General features: G+C 42.8%; 1 protein-coding gene across 1 annotated transcript in view; it reads right to left on the bottom strand.

The window, feature by feature from the left end:
- Nucleotides 1-6,351: 6,351 nt before the first annotated feature.
- LOC132206239 (uncharacterized) overlaps nucleotides 6,352-18,595 on the bottom strand; it is a 54,443-nt gene continuing 42,199 nt past the window's right edge. Inside the window, exons 16-22 of the mRNA XM_059639617.1 lie at nucleotides 17,650-17,766; nucleotides 16,376-16,816; nucleotides 16,201-16,296; nucleotides 15,875-16,108; nucleotides 14,754-14,776; nucleotides 13,541-13,656; nucleotides 6,352-7,820 (exon numbers count right to left, since the gene is read on the bottom strand). Coding sequence (XP_059495600.1) covers nucleotides 7,270-7,820; nucleotides 13,541-13,656; nucleotides 14,754-14,776; nucleotides 15,875-16,108; nucleotides 16,201-16,296; nucleotides 16,376-16,816; nucleotides 17,650-17,766 — 1,578 coding nt within the window. The 3' untranslated portion in view covers nucleotides 6,352-7,269. The remainder of the gene's footprint in view (nucleotides 7,821-13,540; nucleotides 13,657-14,753; nucleotides 14,777-15,874; nucleotides 16,109-16,200; nucleotides 16,297-16,375; nucleotides 16,817-17,649; nucleotides 17,767-18,595) is intronic.

The following is an 18,595-nucleotide window of genomic DNA, read 5'->3' on the forward strand; positions in this document are numbered from 1 at the left end:
TGTTCACAGTCGCAAGTCTCACAATGACTTTTGTAGAGAGAAAGGGAGAGCAGGTTAGATTCACCTGCCGCTGTGACCCTCACTTGTCTTCATTTTGGGTGATGGGTCACCAGACTTGAAATATTAACTCCATTTTTCTCCTGACAGATGCTGCCAGACCTAATGAGTTTCTCAAGCACTTTCCATTTCTCTCTCAGATTTATAAGATCCACAGTTCTTTGTTTTTATTCTCTTACCATGTTGTCCAATGTGCTGAATTTTCCATATCATACCCTGTTTAGAGGAATATTTAGCTAGTTTGCTCTTGTAATTGTGGTAAATTGTCAGTTTGGTTTTCTTTGCACGTTCATCTTAGCTTAATATCAAAATATATTGTATGATTAAATTAGACTGATAAACTTGGCTGGATTTTCATAGGTGTGTAAATATTGCCTGGAATATCATGTGCAAGTCGATATTCTAATAACATTGAAGTGAAGGAAACGTGTTTATGGGAGGTTTTGTTTTACAGTAAAATAGGAAGCTGTTTTGAGACTGTTCACCAAATGGGATGAGGGTGCTGTGGAAAATAAAACAAACATTACAGAACATGAGTCAGCATTTTCAGAGAGAGGAACAAACTTAACATTCTGAGTTAAATTCTCTGTGAATTCTGATTTGACAGATTGATTCTTTCAAATGTGATTTGATTGGTATGTACGTTATTAACAGATAATAATGAGCAACATTTAGTGCAGCTCAGTCGGAAAACACATGAATTTTAATGAAGTTACATTTATCGTTAAATCTGATTTTTAGGCCTGTCTCTTCATTGTTAACGTAAGTGAAATAATCTTGAAATAAATGTTGTGTAATTTTACTAAAATCAATCCATACATGAAACCTGGTCCTTTTTCATATTTAAATAGTGGGTCTTCTTCCAAAAGAAATCTGATGACTGCTGAAACAGAGTTTTTTTCACATAAAAAGCTCTCAGTTTATTGGTAAATTCAAAGGGCAGAAAGTAAACATGTCAGATTTATTTGCATATTGCTAAATGGTTGAATTGTCATCGTGCCTGTTGCAATTCCATATGATTATTTAAAGAGCTACCAGCTGATGTAAATGGAGTGATTGTTGCCTGGGAATAGTATGAAAGTTTAATTCTGAGCGTTCTTGTGATGAAGTGGTAGTCTCCTGCCAGCAAGTCTGGGAACCAGTCCCAATTTCTTCCAAGGAGTGAAATAACATTTCTGAACAGGTTGATTGGGAAATGTCTAATATTTACATGGACACTTCAGGCATTGTCACCTTGGATTAGGCCCAGAGATAGGTAGTGGTAATTCTGATGTAGGTGAGAAGCAATACAAAAGCAGAAGAATAATACATTGATTGATTGGCTGTTCCTGTCTGCAAATAGCAATAGAGCTATTCAACCAGCCCCACCTCAGTGCTCTTTCCGCACAGCACTGCAATATTTTTTAGATTGAAGTTCAACCAATTCTTTTTTAAAATCACTACTGAATTTGCTGTCATATGTAAAGAGCCAAAGTTTGGTGAAAACTGTTAAAGATCTCTTACCATCAGAAATGAGGGAGTTTAAAATGGGCAACAAAGAAATGGCTGACAAACTAAATTCATACTTTGTGATCAGAGATAATGGGAACTGCAGATGCTGGAGAATCCGAGATAACAAAGAGTGAAGCTGGATGAACACAGCAGGCCAAGCAGCATCTTAGGAGCACAAAAGCTGACGTCAGCTTTTGTGCTCCTAAGATGCTGCTTGGCCTGTTGTGTTCATTCAGCTTCACACTTTGTGATCTTAAATTCAGATTTTGATTCTGTTTTCACAAAGGAGGACACGAATAATGTACCAGAAATGATGCAGAACAAGGGGTTTGGTGACAGAGAGGAACGGACATAAATCTACATCTGTAGAGCAAAGATTAGAAAAATTGATGGGAATGAAGGCTGATAAATTTACATGGCCTGACAGCTTACATCACAGAGTCCTTAAGGAAGTGGCTCAAGAAATAGTGGGTGCATCAGTCGTCACCTTCCAAGATTCTTTAAAATCTAGAACTGTTCCTATCGGTTTGAGGGTAGCTAATGTGATTCCACTATTTGAAAAGAGAAGTAGACAGAAAACAGGGAATTACAGACCAGCGAGTGGTAGTGGGGAAGATACTGGAGTTCTTTGACAATAATGATACAGCAGCGCACTTAGAAAACAGTGGTATAATCAGACAGTCAGCATGGATTTTCAAAAGAGAAATCACATTTAACAAATCTACTGGCATTCTTTGAGGATGTAACGAGTAGAGTTGACCAGGGAGCCAGTGGGTTTAGTTCATTTGGACTTTTAGAAAGCTTGTGAAAAATTCCCACATAAAATATTAATGTGAAGTTACCAACTTTGGCAGCAAAAATAAGAAGGCAGATTATTATTTGAATCACTGTGAATTAGGAGAGGGGAATGTTTAATGAGATGGAGGTTCAACAGTTGTCTTCACGCAGCCGCCTCTGAAAGTAATATCGGAGGGGCAGCAAACTGTATACTGGCTATTATAGCAAAAGGATTTGATTACAGAAATTGAGGATGTGTTACTGCAATTAAGCAGCGCACTCATGAGGCCACACCTTGAATCTTTTGTGCAGGATTGGTCTCCTTACCTGAGGGAGGGTTTTCTTGTGATGGAGGAAATGAAACAAAGGTTAACCAAATTGATTCATGCGAAGGCAGGACCGATGTATGAGGAGAGATTGTGTCGCTGTGGAGCACATTCACTTTAGTTTAGAAGAATGAGGGTAGATTCTCATAGAAACCTACAAAATTCTAACAAACTGGACAGCTTAGATGCAGGAAGAATGTTGTCTCCACGTAGAACCCCTCTTGCTCGTTCCCTTTTCTCGCGCACACGTCCTTTCTCACTCCCGCATTCCCACACGTTCCCTCCCTCCAAATCACTAACTCTCTCACTCACTCTCTCTCTCAAACTTGCTTCTAGTCCATCACTCAGTATTTCATTTGCTCTCACTGTCCCCATCAGCTCTGTATCTCTTATTATTTATAATATGAATGATATGAATGGGAATGGAGGGCAGGGGGATAAAAAATAAGTTTGCAAATATTTGGCCGAGTGATTAATACTGAGGAAGAACGTCTTAAGTTTCGGAAAGCTCTCCAGGTTGGAGAAATGGGCAGATCAGTGCAAATGGCATTAAACCTGAGAACTGGTGGTGCACAATGGGAGAAGTTTCAAGCAAGGGAGGACTTAATTAATGGCAAGACATTAGGAAGCCTGAAGGAAAAGAGGTCTCAGGGAATTATCTACAAAATCCCCGAAATCTGCGGGACAGGTTAACAGGATGATTGAGAAGGCATACAATACACTTGCCTTTCTCAGCCATGGCATAGATGATAAGCGCAGGCAGGTTATGTGGAAACTGTAAAGGACTTTGATTGGGCGATTGCTGGAGCTCTCAGTGCTATTTCTGGCTTCTGCACAATAGGAAGGATGTGATTCCACTGGAAAGAAGCAGAGGAGATTCAACAGGATTTTGCCTCAGATGGGGCACTTTAGAAATGAAGGGAGGCTGGATACGCTTGGGTCATTTTTTCTGGAGCAGAGAGGGGAACCTAATGTGTATACGTTTAAAGACGCATCATTCAGGGTGACTAGAAAGCAGCTGCTTCCCTTATTTGAAAGGTCAATAACAAATGAATATAATTTTGAGGCAAAAGGCAGGAGGTTGAGAGAGGAGTTGATTAAAATTGTTTTCACCCAAAGAGTGTTGGGGGCTGGAACGAGCATCCCGGCAGACTACGTGAGGCAGTGAAACTTGCAAACTGTTAAAAATAATGGGATGAGCACTTGATATATTACAATACTTGAGGTTATGGGCCTACTGATGGAAAGTGAAACTAACGTAAATGTAGTGTAGCAAAGTGTGAAGCTGGATGAACACAGCAGGCCAAGCAGCATCTCAGGAGCACAAAAGCTGACGTTTTGGGCCTAGAACCTTCATCAGACTCCCACAGCTACCTAGAATACACCTCCTCCCACCCATCCTCCTGCAAAAATTCCATCCCCTATTCTCAATTCCTCCGCCTACGCCGCATCTGCTCCCAGAATGAGGCATTCCACTCCCGCACATCCCAGATGTCCCAGTTCTTCAAGGACCACAACTTTCCTCCCGCAGTGGTCGAGAACGCCATTGACCGCGTCTCCCACATTTCCTGCAACACATCCCTCACACCCCGCCCCTGCCACAACCGCCCCCAGAGGATCCCCCTCGTTCTCACACGCCACCCCACCAACCTCCGGATACGACGCATCATCCTCCGACACTTCCGCCATCTACAATCGGACCCCACCACCCAAGACATTTTTCCATCCCCACCCTTGTCTGCCTTCTGGAGAGACCACTCTCTCCGTGACTCCTTTGTCCACTCCACACTGCCCTCCAACCCCACCACACCCGACACCTTCCCCTGCAAGTGCAGGCAGTGCTACACCTGCCCCCACACCTCCTCCCTCACCCCCATCCCAGGCCCCAAGATGACTTTCCATATTAAGCAGATGTTCACCTGCACATCTGCCAATGTGGTATACTGTATCCATTGTACCCGGTGTGGCTTCCTCGATATTGGGGAAACCAAGCGGAGGCTTGGGGACTGCTTTGCAGAACACCTCCGCTCGGTTCGCAATAAACAACTGCACCTCCCAGTCGCAAACCATTTCAACTCCCCCCCCCACCCCCATTCCTCAGACGACATGTCCATCATGGGCCTCCTGCAGTGCCACAGTAATGCCTCTCGAAGGTTGCAGGAACAGCAACTCATATTCCGCTTGTGAACCCTGCAGCCCAATGGTATCAATGTGGACTTCACAAGCTTCAAAATATCCCCTTCCCCCACTGCATCCCAAAACCAGCCCAGTTCGTCCCCTCCCCCCACTGCATCACAAAACCAGCCCAGCCTGTCTCCACCTCCCTGACCTGTTCTTCCTCTCATCTACCCCTTCCTCCCAGCTCAAGCCGCACCCCCATTTCCTACCTACTAACCTCATTCCACCTCCTTTACCTGTCCGTCTTCCCTGGACTGACCTATCCCCTCCCTACCTCCCCACCTATACTCCCTTCTCTACCTATCTTCTTTTCTTTCCCTCTTCGGTCCGCTTCCCCCTCTCTCCCTATTTATTCCAGAACTCTCTCCCCATCCCCCGCTCTGATGAAGGTTCTAGGCCCGAAACGTCAGATTTTGTGCTCCTGAGATGCTGCTTGGCCTGCTGTGTTCATCCAGCTTCACACTTTGTTACCTTACGTAAAAAGCAGAGTTAGTTTTATGTGGAGTTTAATATAGAACATAGAACATAGAACAGAACATAGAACAGTACAGCACAGAACAGGCCCTTCAGCCCACAATGTTGTGCCGACCATTGATCCTCATGTATGCACCCTCAAATTTCTGTGACCATATACATGTCCAGCAGTCTCTTAAATGACCCCAATGACCTTGCTTCCACAACTGCTGCTGGCAACGCATTCCATGCTCTCACAACTCTCTGCGTAAAGAACCTGCCTCTGACATCCCCTCTATACTTTCCACCAACCAGCTTAAAACTATGACCCCTCGTGCTAGCCATTTCTGCCCTGGGAAATAGTCTCTGGCTATCAACTCTATCTATGCCTCTCATTATCTTGTATACCTCAATTAGGTCCCCTCTCCTCCTCCTTTTCTCCAATGAAAAGAGACCGAGCTCAGTCAACCTCTCTTCATAAGATAAGCCCTCCAGTCCAGGCAGCATCCTGGTAAACCTCCTCTGAACCCTCTCCAAAGCATCCACATCTTTCCTATAAATATAGTCAGTAATGAAAGCAGAGCCTCTTAGTGTGGTGAGGGAAGATGTAAAAGTAACTTCGAAAAATTTACTGAGTGAAAACTTCAATGTAAAGAATATTCGAGAATGGGGTCTCGTGGCAAAACAGCAGGAAGTGGTGTGAAATGAACTGGACGGGCACCTGTTGAATGTTTCAATCAAGGCGCCTTTATAGTCACTAAGGCCGGTGGATGATGTTGTGCTCCTTCTGATTTTAGGATCTTGTGTTGCTTCCACCTGAAACAGGTGGGTGTTCCCTCTGCCCATCTCAGGACCTGACCTAAGATGATGTTGCCTCATATATCAGAGTCAATTTTAACCACGCTTCCAGGCATCTGTCGTTTTATTTAATCTGTATGAAGGCTCCCAAAATCATTCAGATGAAGTTGGAATATATGGCAAACATTTATAAGGGATGGAGTAATATCAAATAAAACGAGTGTTGCGTCTGTAATCCTTGAATTTAATTAAGAAGTCAATTCAGTTTTGATGAACACGGACCCTGGTTCCCTCATTATTTTTGATGAAGAATGACATTTCAAATGCATTAATGATCATACAAAATCACCAACATCCGAAGAATTTATATTGTCGTAATAATAATGAGGTTATACAGAAAGAATTCCTCGTACAGTGTGTTTTAATATCAGATTTAATAGCATAGATAATTACGTCATGATTTTCGGACAATTTCACTGATGTAGACAGTGATTGATAGATCATTAAACCAGAGCCAAGTTGTAACTCTAATTCTACTAACACTCTGGTGTACACTAAGGGACCTCGATTTCTGTAGTTAGACATCTTTATTAATGACATTTGCCACCCGCACAGGCCACACGTTACATTCTCTAGAGATAGTGAAGAACTGCCGATGCCGGAGTCTGATATAACACAATGTGGAACTGGAGGAACGCCTCAGGCCAGGCAGCATCACAGGGGCAGGAAAGCAGTCGCTTCGGGTCAAGGGTCCCCACCCGAAACGTCAGCTTTCGTGGTCCTATGATGCTGCCTGCTCTGCTGTGTTCCTCCAACTCCACGCTGTGTTATCACATTCTCTAGAGATTGTCAAATCAGTCTTCACTACAGTCTTGCCCCATGTAGGCGTTCAAGATAATTTTCTCTTTCAACATGACTTAAAATCTGCGATTAATTTGGAATGTGTCACAGACAAGAAAAATCTGTGCAGTAATGCCCAGCAAAACAAAAATATGTGTTGAGTTTACGCTTCTTGGGTTTAAATAGAATGTCAATTCAGTTTTGAGGAACAAAGGCCTTGCTTTTCTGAAAATTTTTTTGTTGAAAAATCCCATTTCCAAAATGTTCTCTCCACCTGTGACTGTAACCTCCCCACCCCCATCAGTTGTCAGGAGGTAGGGGGATGGGGTGAAATTCTGGGATGGATCTGTCAATGCCCTTTAATCCCACAGATTGACAGCGGACCCGAGTTTTTCCCGTCCATGTTTGGCCCCGTATAGAAGAATGGAAAGACCTTCTCAGTGAAAGTGTCGGTGAAAGTGTGGAGATGGGACGTGGTGTCTGCATTGTAAAATGACACCTGTCCACCCTCATAGTCCAGAAAAACGCCGATCTTCTTGGGGTGTACACGAGGGGACAGGCGGGTTCGTGATGGGATCGTGGCGGCAAAATAACCACTTCCAGGACTGAGCCTCACAATCCAGTGACCGGTTTCCGGGCTTGGGTAGATTCCCTTTTTCCTCTCCACAGACTCCCGGGCCACTCCCAGAGCCCATCGCATCTTCTCCCCCACCTCCACCTCCCAGTAATGTCTCCCTGATGTGAATCCCTCTGATCCGAGGACACAGAACCAGGGATCAAATCTCTCCGGGGAGTCAGGGAGGGGCTGCTGTTTGTCTCCGAGTCTCACACTGGTCCGGTCCGCAGACAGTACGAGCTGGGGATTCGCTGTTTTCGGATCCAGAGTCAGGGAGGCTGGAGCTGGGAGAGGAAACAAAACGAACAGTTTTAGTGACAGAGAAAGGGAGGGATGGTTAGTTAAAGTAAGTCAATCTGTGATTTAGGCAGGCATGGGGTGGGTTGTAGGAGTCGGGGTGGGGGGGGGGGGGTAATGTGGAAGAGAAGGGAATAACGGGGCATAGCCGGCTGAACAAGAGGGATTGAGTTATTGGGACAGGACAGTAAAGATGGTGGGGAAGTGATGAATTGCAGAGAATGAAGAGGAAAGGAGTGGAACCTACGGAGGACAAGGCAGGGGAACAAAAGGATTAACAAAGAACAAGATTGATAAAGAAGGCGGGTGTATATTGGGTAAAAGCAAGCGTGGGTAGAAAGGCAGGAACGAGTGAAAACGAGAATAGAGGGTACAGAGGACTTTCGGAGTGGGCAATGGCATGGACAGGGCTATGAGAATGTGGTGGTCAGACGGAGGGAAACAGAGTGGGAGGAAGAGATTGTGAATGAAGGAGAAAGGAGGTGGTGTGAAGGAGTCGAGATAATGAAATGGAGGTTAGCTGGAAAAAGGGGGAGCATGTGTGAAGAAGAGCAGGATTGAAGTGGGGGAAAATGAGGGGTATTAGATGAGAAGGCGAATGGGATAGACTGGAGAGAGGGAAGACATACTGGGGATTTGGATGGAGTGGGAATCAGTGAGGTGTGATTATTGTGGAAGGGGTTAGCAGCAAGCCGGAGAGAGGGACAGTGATGGATAGAGTAGTGGAGAGCATGTTGGGAGATGGGAGTATGAAGGGGAGATACTTGGATAAAGGGAGAGAATGAAGAATGAGGCAGAGATTGAGAAACGAGACTCATATGGGAAGCTGATCTGAAGGAAAAGGAGGGCAAGAGGCTAGAGGTGCTGCAGGATGAGTAGAGTCTGTTTGAGGCATAGACTGAAGTGTTAGGAAATAGTTGATGGCCAGCTGAGCTGGAAGGGAAGTGAAGAAGCATGAGAAAGAGAAAGGGACAGCAGGAGATGTGATGGCTGTGAAGATGGAAGTGAGTAGGTAGCATAGTGGGCCAGGGAGAGCAAACAAAGAATGGAGAGTGGAGAGAAGTATTACTGTAACAGAAGGGAGATTGGAGAGTGTTAGTGGCTTGAATATGAGTAGGAGAGGGAATGCTGGGGAAGGGATATTAGTGAATGAGTTGGAGGGGAGAGAGGTTAAAGGAGATATCGATGGCGTGGGAGGTAAGGGAGAGTGAGTGGATGGCAAGCAGGAAAGGCATTGCTATAACGATTATGAAATATGGGGAAGTAGAGAGTGAGTTCAATGGAATCGTGAAGGAGAGGGTGAAGGCAAGGGCAGTAAGCATTTATCGTGTTTAAATGTGAGAGAGAGACCAAAAGAGAATGCGCTTCAAGACAGACTGACTGGTCTGGGAAGCTTTGCTGGGATGGACAGTGAGCGGGAGTGAAGTGTGAATTGAGGGTCACTGATTGAATGGGGAGACTAAGTAAATTTAACTGTTCCATGGAAAGTAATGTGGGGGAATTGAGGATGAGCAAGAGAGAGAATAATTACTTGAGACAATGGGATGAAGGGATTGTGAAGGGAGAATATGAGTGGGGACAGAAACATATGAAATTTGCAATGAACTGGAAGGGATTCTAAATCTGGGAAAAGAAAATTAGTTTAGTGAAGAAAGATATAGGCCTTTTGAAAACTGAAACGGAGAATTGATAATTGAAAATATGGAGGTGGCAGAATAATGAATCAAATACTTTAGAATGTGTTTAGATGGGGATAAATACCAAAATAATTTCTAGGAAATACTCAGTAAACTAGAGTGTATTAGGAAGGAGGTACTGAAGAAACATAACATGAGTTTTAGAAAATGTGTTGGTAAAATTAATACGATGGAAAGCTGTTACACATGCACAATGAAATAAAGAACAGAGATAAACAATTTGGGATCTTCAGTCTTTTCCACCATTCAATAAGATTGTGGCTGATCCTAACATCCAAAGGAGATAATACTTTAGTCTATTAAAAAAGACAGACCACTTGGAAATATTTAACAGGATGAGCTAAAGTCAGCGTGGGTTTATGAAAAAGAATTCATGTCGAACCGAAATGAAGGAATCTGCAATCGTTTGAGGCATAAGCTGATGATAAATTGGGAAGTATTACTTTAATGGATGAGGATGGAGAGGCAAAGGTGGGCCTTTAAAGGGAAGTGAAGAAGCATGAGAAAGAGAAAGGGACAGCAGGAGATGTGATGGCTGTGAAGATGGAAGTGAGTAGGTAGCATGGTGGGCCAGGGAGAGCAAACAAAGAATGGAGAGTGGAGAGAAGTATTACTGTAACAGAAGGGATGGATGAACAGTAACAATTGTTCATTCCTGTCTGCCATAAAATTAAAACAAGAAAGAAGGGCCGACTAAAGCAAATAAGGGAAATTAAGGATGGTATTAAAGCAAGGAAGTGGCATATGAAATTAGCAAAAATCAAGCAACAGACCTAAAGATTCGAAGCAGTTTAGATTTCAACAAAAGAGGGCTCAAGAATTGAATAAGATTGGGGCAAGGTGAGAATAGAGTATGAGAGAAAACTTGCAGAGAACTTACAAACTGATTGTCAAATTCTCTTTCGGGATGTTAAGAGAAAAAGGTTAGTGAATGCAAATGTAGTTCCTTCAGCGTCAGAAACCAGAGAAGTTAAAACGCGCAAAAAAAAAGAAATGGCAGTCGATTAGACACAAACTTTGCTCCATCTTCACAAAGGAAGACACAAAGAAAATCCCAATAATGTTACAGAACAGAGGGTTTAGCGAGAAGAAGGAACTGTAGGAAATCCAATTTCATAGGAACTGGGATTGTGGAAAATAACTAGACGAAAGGCTATTACATCCCAGGAATAAGGCTCCATAAGGAATTGGCCTTTCAAATAATAGATGATTTGTTCGTCATCTTTGAAGATTGTATAAAACCCCACTATTAAAAAAAAGTAAAGAGAACACAGGGAATTAAAATTGGCCTGACATCAATCATGGAGAAAAGCGAGAGCTGATAATAAAAGATTTAATATCAGAGCACTTGGGCAGCAAAGACAGGATTGAATAGTCTCAGTAGGGAATTACAAATGGGAAGCTATGTTTGACAACCGGATATTCATGAGGTATAACTAGCAGAGATAATGCTGTTTACTTAGATTTTCAGAACAATTTTGATAAGGTTCCACGTAAGAGCTTAGTATGTAAAATTAAATTGCTTGGGTTTGGGTGTCGTGTACAGAGACAACTGTTTGGTGGTTTCCAAAATGCAGTCAATGAATAATGGGTATGACAGGTATCCATGTTTGGTATCCCCATTCACAATAAGCACTAATGATTTAAATGAATAAACCAGATGTATAATTAAATACAATTGCACAGGGCCTTGGTGAGACCTCATCTGGAGTATTGTAGACAGCTTTGATCTCCTTATTTGAGAAAGAGTGTTCTTGCCATTGAAAAAATGTGGAGAAGGATTAACAGTCTGATTTCTGGGATGGCAAGACTCTACTATGAAGACAGATTGAATCAGCGTACTGTTAGGTTCAAAAATGGTATCAAACCAGACAGTTAGGGCGTAACTGTTAAGTCTTAAATGCACATGACAAGATGTAATTGAAGTAAAGTGAAAGTATGTGAAAAACAGTCATGGTGAATAAAACAGCCTATTTTGGCTCGGAGATAACTGGGTGACATTGATGGTAGGGACCATTCATATATAGAGTTCACGCAGAGCCACAATGGAATGCACAGTAGAATACCCGGAAAAAATGGTGAGCCAGTGCTTAACTGTAACAGTATTAACATCAGGGATTCTGTCCCACTCGCGGGATATTCCCCACCAGACTGGTTCTGTGAGAACAGAGCTATGGATCTTCTTTATCGGACCGAGGTTCAAAGAGATACAGTTCTGTGTACTAGCCATCACTCAGGAATCCCCGACAAGCAGAAGGCTTTCCTGCCCCACTGATGCTGCTTGCCTTGTTGTGTTCATCCAGCTCCACACTTTGTCCTCTCGGATTCTCCAGCATCTGCAGTTCCCATTATCTCTCGGCATTTCTTGCTATGTCTTGTCTACCTATGCCAACCTTTTCAAGGAACAATGTAACAGCACGCGAGGTGTCTCTGTTTGACAACACTGCCATAGCCCTTCCATTAACTGTGTAAGTATTATGCAGATTTGTCCTGCCAAAATGCAAGCTTCGCACTTCATAGAATCCCCACAGTGTGGAAACAGGCCATTCAGTCCTCCAAGTCCACATCGCCCCTGCAAAGAGCATCTGACCCAAACTTATACCCCTGGGTGCTATGGGCAATTCAGCATGGCTAATCAACCTCACCTGCGCATCTGGCTACTGTGGGTGGAAACCAGAGCACCCAGAGGAAACCCAGGCAGACAAGGGGAGAATGTGCAAACTCAACACAGACAGTCACACAAGAGTCTAATTGAATCCTGAAATTGCAACTTCCATTCCCTGACTAATTGGCCCATTTGATTAAATCCTGTTGTGGTCTTAGATAACCTTCTTCACTGCTCACTATACCGCAACGTTTGGTGGCACCCACAACCTTACTAACCATGCTTCCTATATTCTCATCGAGATTGTCTCGATGAATGACGATCAATAATGGACCCAGTACTGATGCTTGTGGATTACCACTGATCACAAACCTTTGGTATGAACAACGACCCTCTACCAGCACCCTTTGTATCCTACATTCAAACCAACTTTGTATTCAATCAGCTAGCTCTCCTCGGATCCCATGTAAGCTAACCTTATTAAACAGTCAACCATTGGTACCTTGTCGATAACCTTGCTAATGTCCATTTAGAATACTATTACTACTCTGTCTTCATCTATCTTCTTGAAAACTCAATCAAATTTGTGAGACATGATTTTTCACACTCAAACCATGCAGACTGTCTCCAGTCAGTCTGCTTCTTTCCAAAAGTATTGTACTTCCTATCAGAATACCTTCCAACAGCTTAGCCATCACTGACTTTAGGTTCACTGGTTTTTAGATTCCTGGCTTTTCCTAGCAGCCTTTCTTAAACAATGGCTCCATATTAGTCCAGTCTTCCAGCACCTTATCTCTAATTACTCAAATACCCCCAAGGGATAACACTGATATTGGATCTGATGCTATGCATAGTTTTGAGATAGAAATCACAAAAAATGTCATCTCAAAATCTTTCCAAATGGAGACAGTTCTGCCTCATTAAAAATTTCAGTTTCTGTATTCTGCCCAAATAAGCAAAGAACTGCTAATTCCGGATGCCTGATTGGCGGGGTGGGGTGGTGGGGTGGGGGGGGGGGGTGTGGAATACAGAACTTGCTGGTGAAGCGCAGCATATCTGGCAGAAGCTGTGGAGTGAAAGCAGAATCAATGTTTCAAGTCTGTCAATATCATTCCAATGAAGCGCCAGTGGACTGTAAACGTTGGTCCTGCTTCCTACCCACAGAGGCTGTCAGACCTGCTGAGTTTCACAGGCATTGTCTGCTCTTGTTTATCTATTCCTCGTGTTAGACAGATTGTTTCACTGATTTAACACTCAGTGTTGAAGGCTTCAGCCATTTCCCCAAGTCAAGTATGAAATGAGAGGGTCTTTTGAGATTAATAACAAGTAATACGAGCGTATAAAAATGTTGGTTTTAGAGCCAACACACTGATTTATCCTCAGGTATATGAATGCAATATTTTACCTGGGTGAATGACGTTTACCATTTCTCTCCATGTCATGTACTGTAAAGGCCCAATATACTTTCCAACAGATAGGACTAAATCTGCATGTGAAAGTTGCTGAAGTTCATCACTGACCCTGTAATTATTAAACAGATGGTATTACAAATTCCATTTTCTCTGAGTATTTCAGAAGTGATTTAAATGGTCGAGCTTTCAGCAGTTTTGCATTTGGGCCACACTGGTTACAAATGGAATATTAATCTTCTTTGCACAATGGAGCAAAAATAATTTGTTAATGTTAGGGTAAAGTTTGGAAACATCCAAGTGAAGAAAAAGGGTTTATAGCCTGATAACTGACCAGCCACTCCGACATCACACTCTGAGATGTTTGATATTTTCCCAGTGAGCTTGCTGTATTATAAACAGAGCACATGGAACAAAGACAAAGAATGAAGGCATCTCCAATATCTAATATCCAAATGTACTGTTCAGCCCTCCAGTGATGTTACTCTTTTTCTCCTGTCCTCTTGAACATCTCCGATTTCAGTTGCTTCCCATTGCTGTTTGATCTTCAGCCGCAGAGTTCGCTAGCTTTGGAATTCCCTTCCTGAAACTCTCCATTTCTGATTTATCCCATAAGATTTTCTAAAATCCACATGAGTCAACAGTAATAATATCTCGGGATTTGTTTTGATTTCAAATGTTTCCGTAAATGACCTGGGACCTCCTATTACAGTTAAGATGTTTATATCAATACGGGATGTTGTGTAGTGTTATAAACTGTGCATGTATTACAAAAACGAGAGCCACTATTCCATTTTAAACTCTGACTGTCTTGACTTGGTCAGGAGCCAGAGAGGGAAGGTGGGCATTCCCTAGAAACATCAGCCATGTGTCGCTCTGAGTGTCAGGAGGAGATCACGGCAACACAATTCGCCCAAATCAGATTAGTGATGACTTTCAGTCTGAGAACGCGGTTGTATTATTTACAGGCATTTTGTCGTTTATTATAGCGTCGTGGAACCATTATGTAAAATCTAATACTGCTTCAACACTGGAAACATCACCTTGTTATATAAAGCCATTCGTGTTTGACCCATAAATCGAGTTACTGTCGCTCGGTAAACAAAACATCTTTAATAGCACGGTAATAACCAAGAAATGAATCCATAATAATTCGTCGCTGAGTTATTGAGTAAACTGCGCGGAATTTCAGTAAAGAGCATGTCCTACCTTCTTGTCCGACGTGCTGATTCCTGAAAGAAGTGAATAACAAATAGTGAGAATTAAGTAACTGACTTCAGGAGGAGACAGACAGGCTGCTGAAACAACCAGACACAACACGGGATTGTAAAATGATGCATTTTGGAAAGAAGATTGAGAAGAGGGGGAATAAAGTGGAACTGAACATCAATTCCGCTCACAGACACACCCACACAAATTCAACGTGGGAGAGGGCAGGGGAATAGGGCTAAAAACATCAGCTAAAAATTTCCAACCACTGCCATGACTTGAGTCGCTGGATTAACAATCTCGCGATAACATTACTGGGCCAACACGCCCCATGTGACTTGATGCCCAGCTGCAGTATTCCACTCGACTATACGCTGGATATTGGCACTAGGAGGCAACCAGACTTGGTAAACTGATAATGGTAACGAAGCAAGAATCAGTAGGAACAAAAACAAAGTCGCTGGAAAAGCTCAGCAGGTCTGGCAGCATCTGCTAAGGAAAAAACAGTCAACATTCCTGTGACCATTCCTCAGAAACAGTAGGATAATTCATTCCCGAAAGGTAGCTGGTTTTACTAAGAATGTGCATTGCGGGAGCAATTAGTTCATTTAAAGCAGCAGAACTGCGCAGAGAGCCAAACTTCAATTTAATTCATCTTCTATTTATGTCAGCTGGTCTTTTCTTCATTGAACAGTTAACATTACTTATTTTGGCAGTTTTGGAATCTTCCGAGAGATTGAATCACCTGTCATATAAATTCACATTTATATCATATGATGAACATCGGAAGATGATGAGATACACTTTTTTTAAACTTCCAACCATGTTCAAAAAACATCGTTCGTTGTGCAGGTAGATAATGTGAGGGTAGAAATTTAGGCTCCCTAAGGTCGGTGAGTAGCAGGTTATTTATTCGTGAAATGCAGTTTTATACCGCACAGAATGGGTGATAATTTGAGGAAAACATTGGTGTTTTTACAATTAAACATTTTAGTTTGGTGCCGAGCGGTTGAAACTCCAAACATTACCGTTTTGTTACTTCAATCAATTTTCAATAAATGTTCTATTAACGTTTGTCATCATGAGTGAAGTTTCGCTGAACGGACCCGGAATTTCCTCACCTGCAAAAATATCAGTTCGTCTTTCTGCTCCATCTGTTTCTGTATCTTTGAGAGTTTCACTTCAATATAAGTTAAACTTTCCTGAATCTCCCGAAGATTGTTCCCCATTGTGTCTAGAACCCTCTCCTCTTCTTCCCTAAGATCTCGGAGTAAACGCTGCTCTTTCTCAGTGAGAATCTGGTGCATTTTAGTGAACTCGGATGTGATGTAGGCCTGCAGACTGTTCGCCTGTTCCTACCAAATGAAATGTGAAACATCATTAAAGCCCAGCGAGAAAGGAAACAAAACTACTGAGATCCCAGAAAATTAGCACATGGAGAGCTCACCCCAACTTCAGAAATCTTCCGTTTCTGATTCAGTTCCTTTTCTAGAGCCGCAGTTTTCTTCTCTGTGAGAGAATCTAAGGAAGATTTCAGCTGATCCTGAAATTTAGAAAAATAATTAATCAATTAAATTGTCAAATCGTGAAAATGTGATAAAACTTTCACTTTCACTCTTTACCTTGTAGATTTCCAACGCTTGTTTAATCGGGATGCAGCGATGCTGTCTGTGTTCTCGCGAATCTTTACAACTCAGACATAGCAATTTCTTGTCGGTTTCACAAAACAGTTTCAGATCTTCCTGATGTTCCTCACAGTAAATTTTACTTTCCTCCTCTTTCGGGTTAAGCTCTAATTTTTGAGCCTCCTCCGCGAGATTCGCCAAGGCCCGATTTATGCTGAGGGTTCTTTCTGGAAATTCCGCTCTACATTCCGGACAGGAGTTTATCTCCTTCTTCTCCCAACTCTGGATGATACAGGAGCGGCAGAAGTTGTGCCCACAACCCAGCGTAACCGGATCGGTGAAGAAATCCAGACAAATTGGACAAATTGTCTGATCTATCAAACTCCGGAGCCGCCGCCCGGAAGCCATTTTCAAATCGGTATTTCCTGGTTCCATCTGCTTTCAATGAAACTTGGCAACGAACTTACTGGGCGTACTGAAGAACTGCTCTGACATATGTAAAAAAAAACTAGTCAGACCAGTGTGCGTCACTCGCAGGCTTTACTGCTTTAGCCGCCTCGACATTACAACGTTCCTCAAAGAATGGCTACTAGCAAGTGTTTCCTTTCTCTCTCTGTCCTCTCGACCTTTTCGCAGAGAGGAAAAATGAACTTTAAATGTTGAAGATTAAACCAGGTAGAACGCGGAGGAGTGCAGAGGAGATGGGCGGGGAATGAGTTCTCCTTGAACTTTGGAGCAGACTGAACTTCGAGCTGATAACACACCCTGAGCTGCAATCGTTGTGAAATACGAACTCATAAAATGTAATTGCTAAATGTTTGCAGTCCGTGAACATCAAACACAATTGTTCAGGTGAAACATTTTCAATCATAGATACAGGAATTGCTATGGTGAAGAAGTGATATTTTTGCACTTATACAGCGCCGTTCAGAATGGACTGTCCCGTGGCGCTTTAAAGAACGTGTGACCATTTGTGAATTGTAACAATTATTGTAATGTAGGAAGTGCATCAGGCACCTAGAGCATAGTGACAAGGGCAGCTGGTTTAGGATGTTGGCATTGGGAAAAATGTAAGTCATGACAGACGGAAGATATTCCTATTGTCGGGTTAGGACAATGTCATGTTATCATTTACACGAAGGGTAGAGAACACAACCGGTGACAGTTCAGAGGCTAATCTGAAAAACACCATATCTCACAGTACAATAGCCACTCTCAGTGCCGCGCGACAGGGTCCGTCAATATCATTGTCCAGGTCTCGATGTCCTGACCGACCTCGAGAAGTTAGACCACTCCCACTGAATCACAACTGACTGCTGCCACCTGCTGACGGAAGCGACGTTCTGCATGAAAAGGTAACCATCGGAAAGCTCAACAATGAAGAATGTCTTTGAATGTTCGCAAATGCATTGGGCTTAATGTCAACTTCTGTAGACCGTGCAACTTTTGTGGAGAGTGAGTTACCATTTCAGATCAAGACCGCTGCTTTTACTGAACTCTATTTCAAAACGAAGTGGAATTTGAGAATAACTATGTTCCACTGTAACGAAGAAATATCGTGTCGAGTCCACTCGTGGTGAACTTTGTAGAATTTTGTTCTCCATGAGTAGCAGGATAATCTTGCCTTAGTGTGTACGCAAATAATTTCCACGAGTCTAAGTTCTGATGAAAATTGCATTCAGATGACAGGTTGAGTGGGCCTGGTATGTCCTTAGAGTTTAAAGAAATGAAATGAGATCTCACCAAAACATTTAAGAACTTAGAACATACAGCAGTACCGCAGAGTACAGAACCTTCGGCCGACGACGTTGTGCCGACCTATTATCCTACTTTTAGGATCAAACAACCCTGCATACCCGAAATTTTACTATCATCCTTGTGCCTATCGCTTGCATGTCCCTAGTGTATCCGACTCTACTACCATCGCCGGCAGCGCATTTCACGCATCCACCACTCTCTGTGAAAAGAGCCTCCGACATCTCCCCTATACCTTCCTCCAAACACCTTTAAATCACCCCTAACTGTAATAGTCATTTCGGCGTTGGGAAAAACTTTCTGGCTTACCATTCTACCTCTGCCTCTTATCACCTGTAAATCTGTATCAAGTCACGTCTCATCCTTCTTTGTTCCAATGAGAAAAGCCCAAGCTCCTTCAACTTTTCCTCATAAGACCTGCACTTCATTCGAGGTAGCATCCTGGTAAATTTCATCTGCACC

The sequence above is a fragment of the Stegostoma tigrinum genome, chromosome 34, assembly GCF_030684315.1.
Source record: "Stegostoma tigrinum isolate sSteTig4 chromosome 34, sSteTig4.hap1, whole genome shotgun sequence".
NCBI classification, from domain to species: domain Eukaryota; kingdom Metazoa; phylum Chordata; class Chondrichthyes; order Orectolobiformes; family Stegostomatidae; genus Stegostoma; species Stegostoma tigrinum.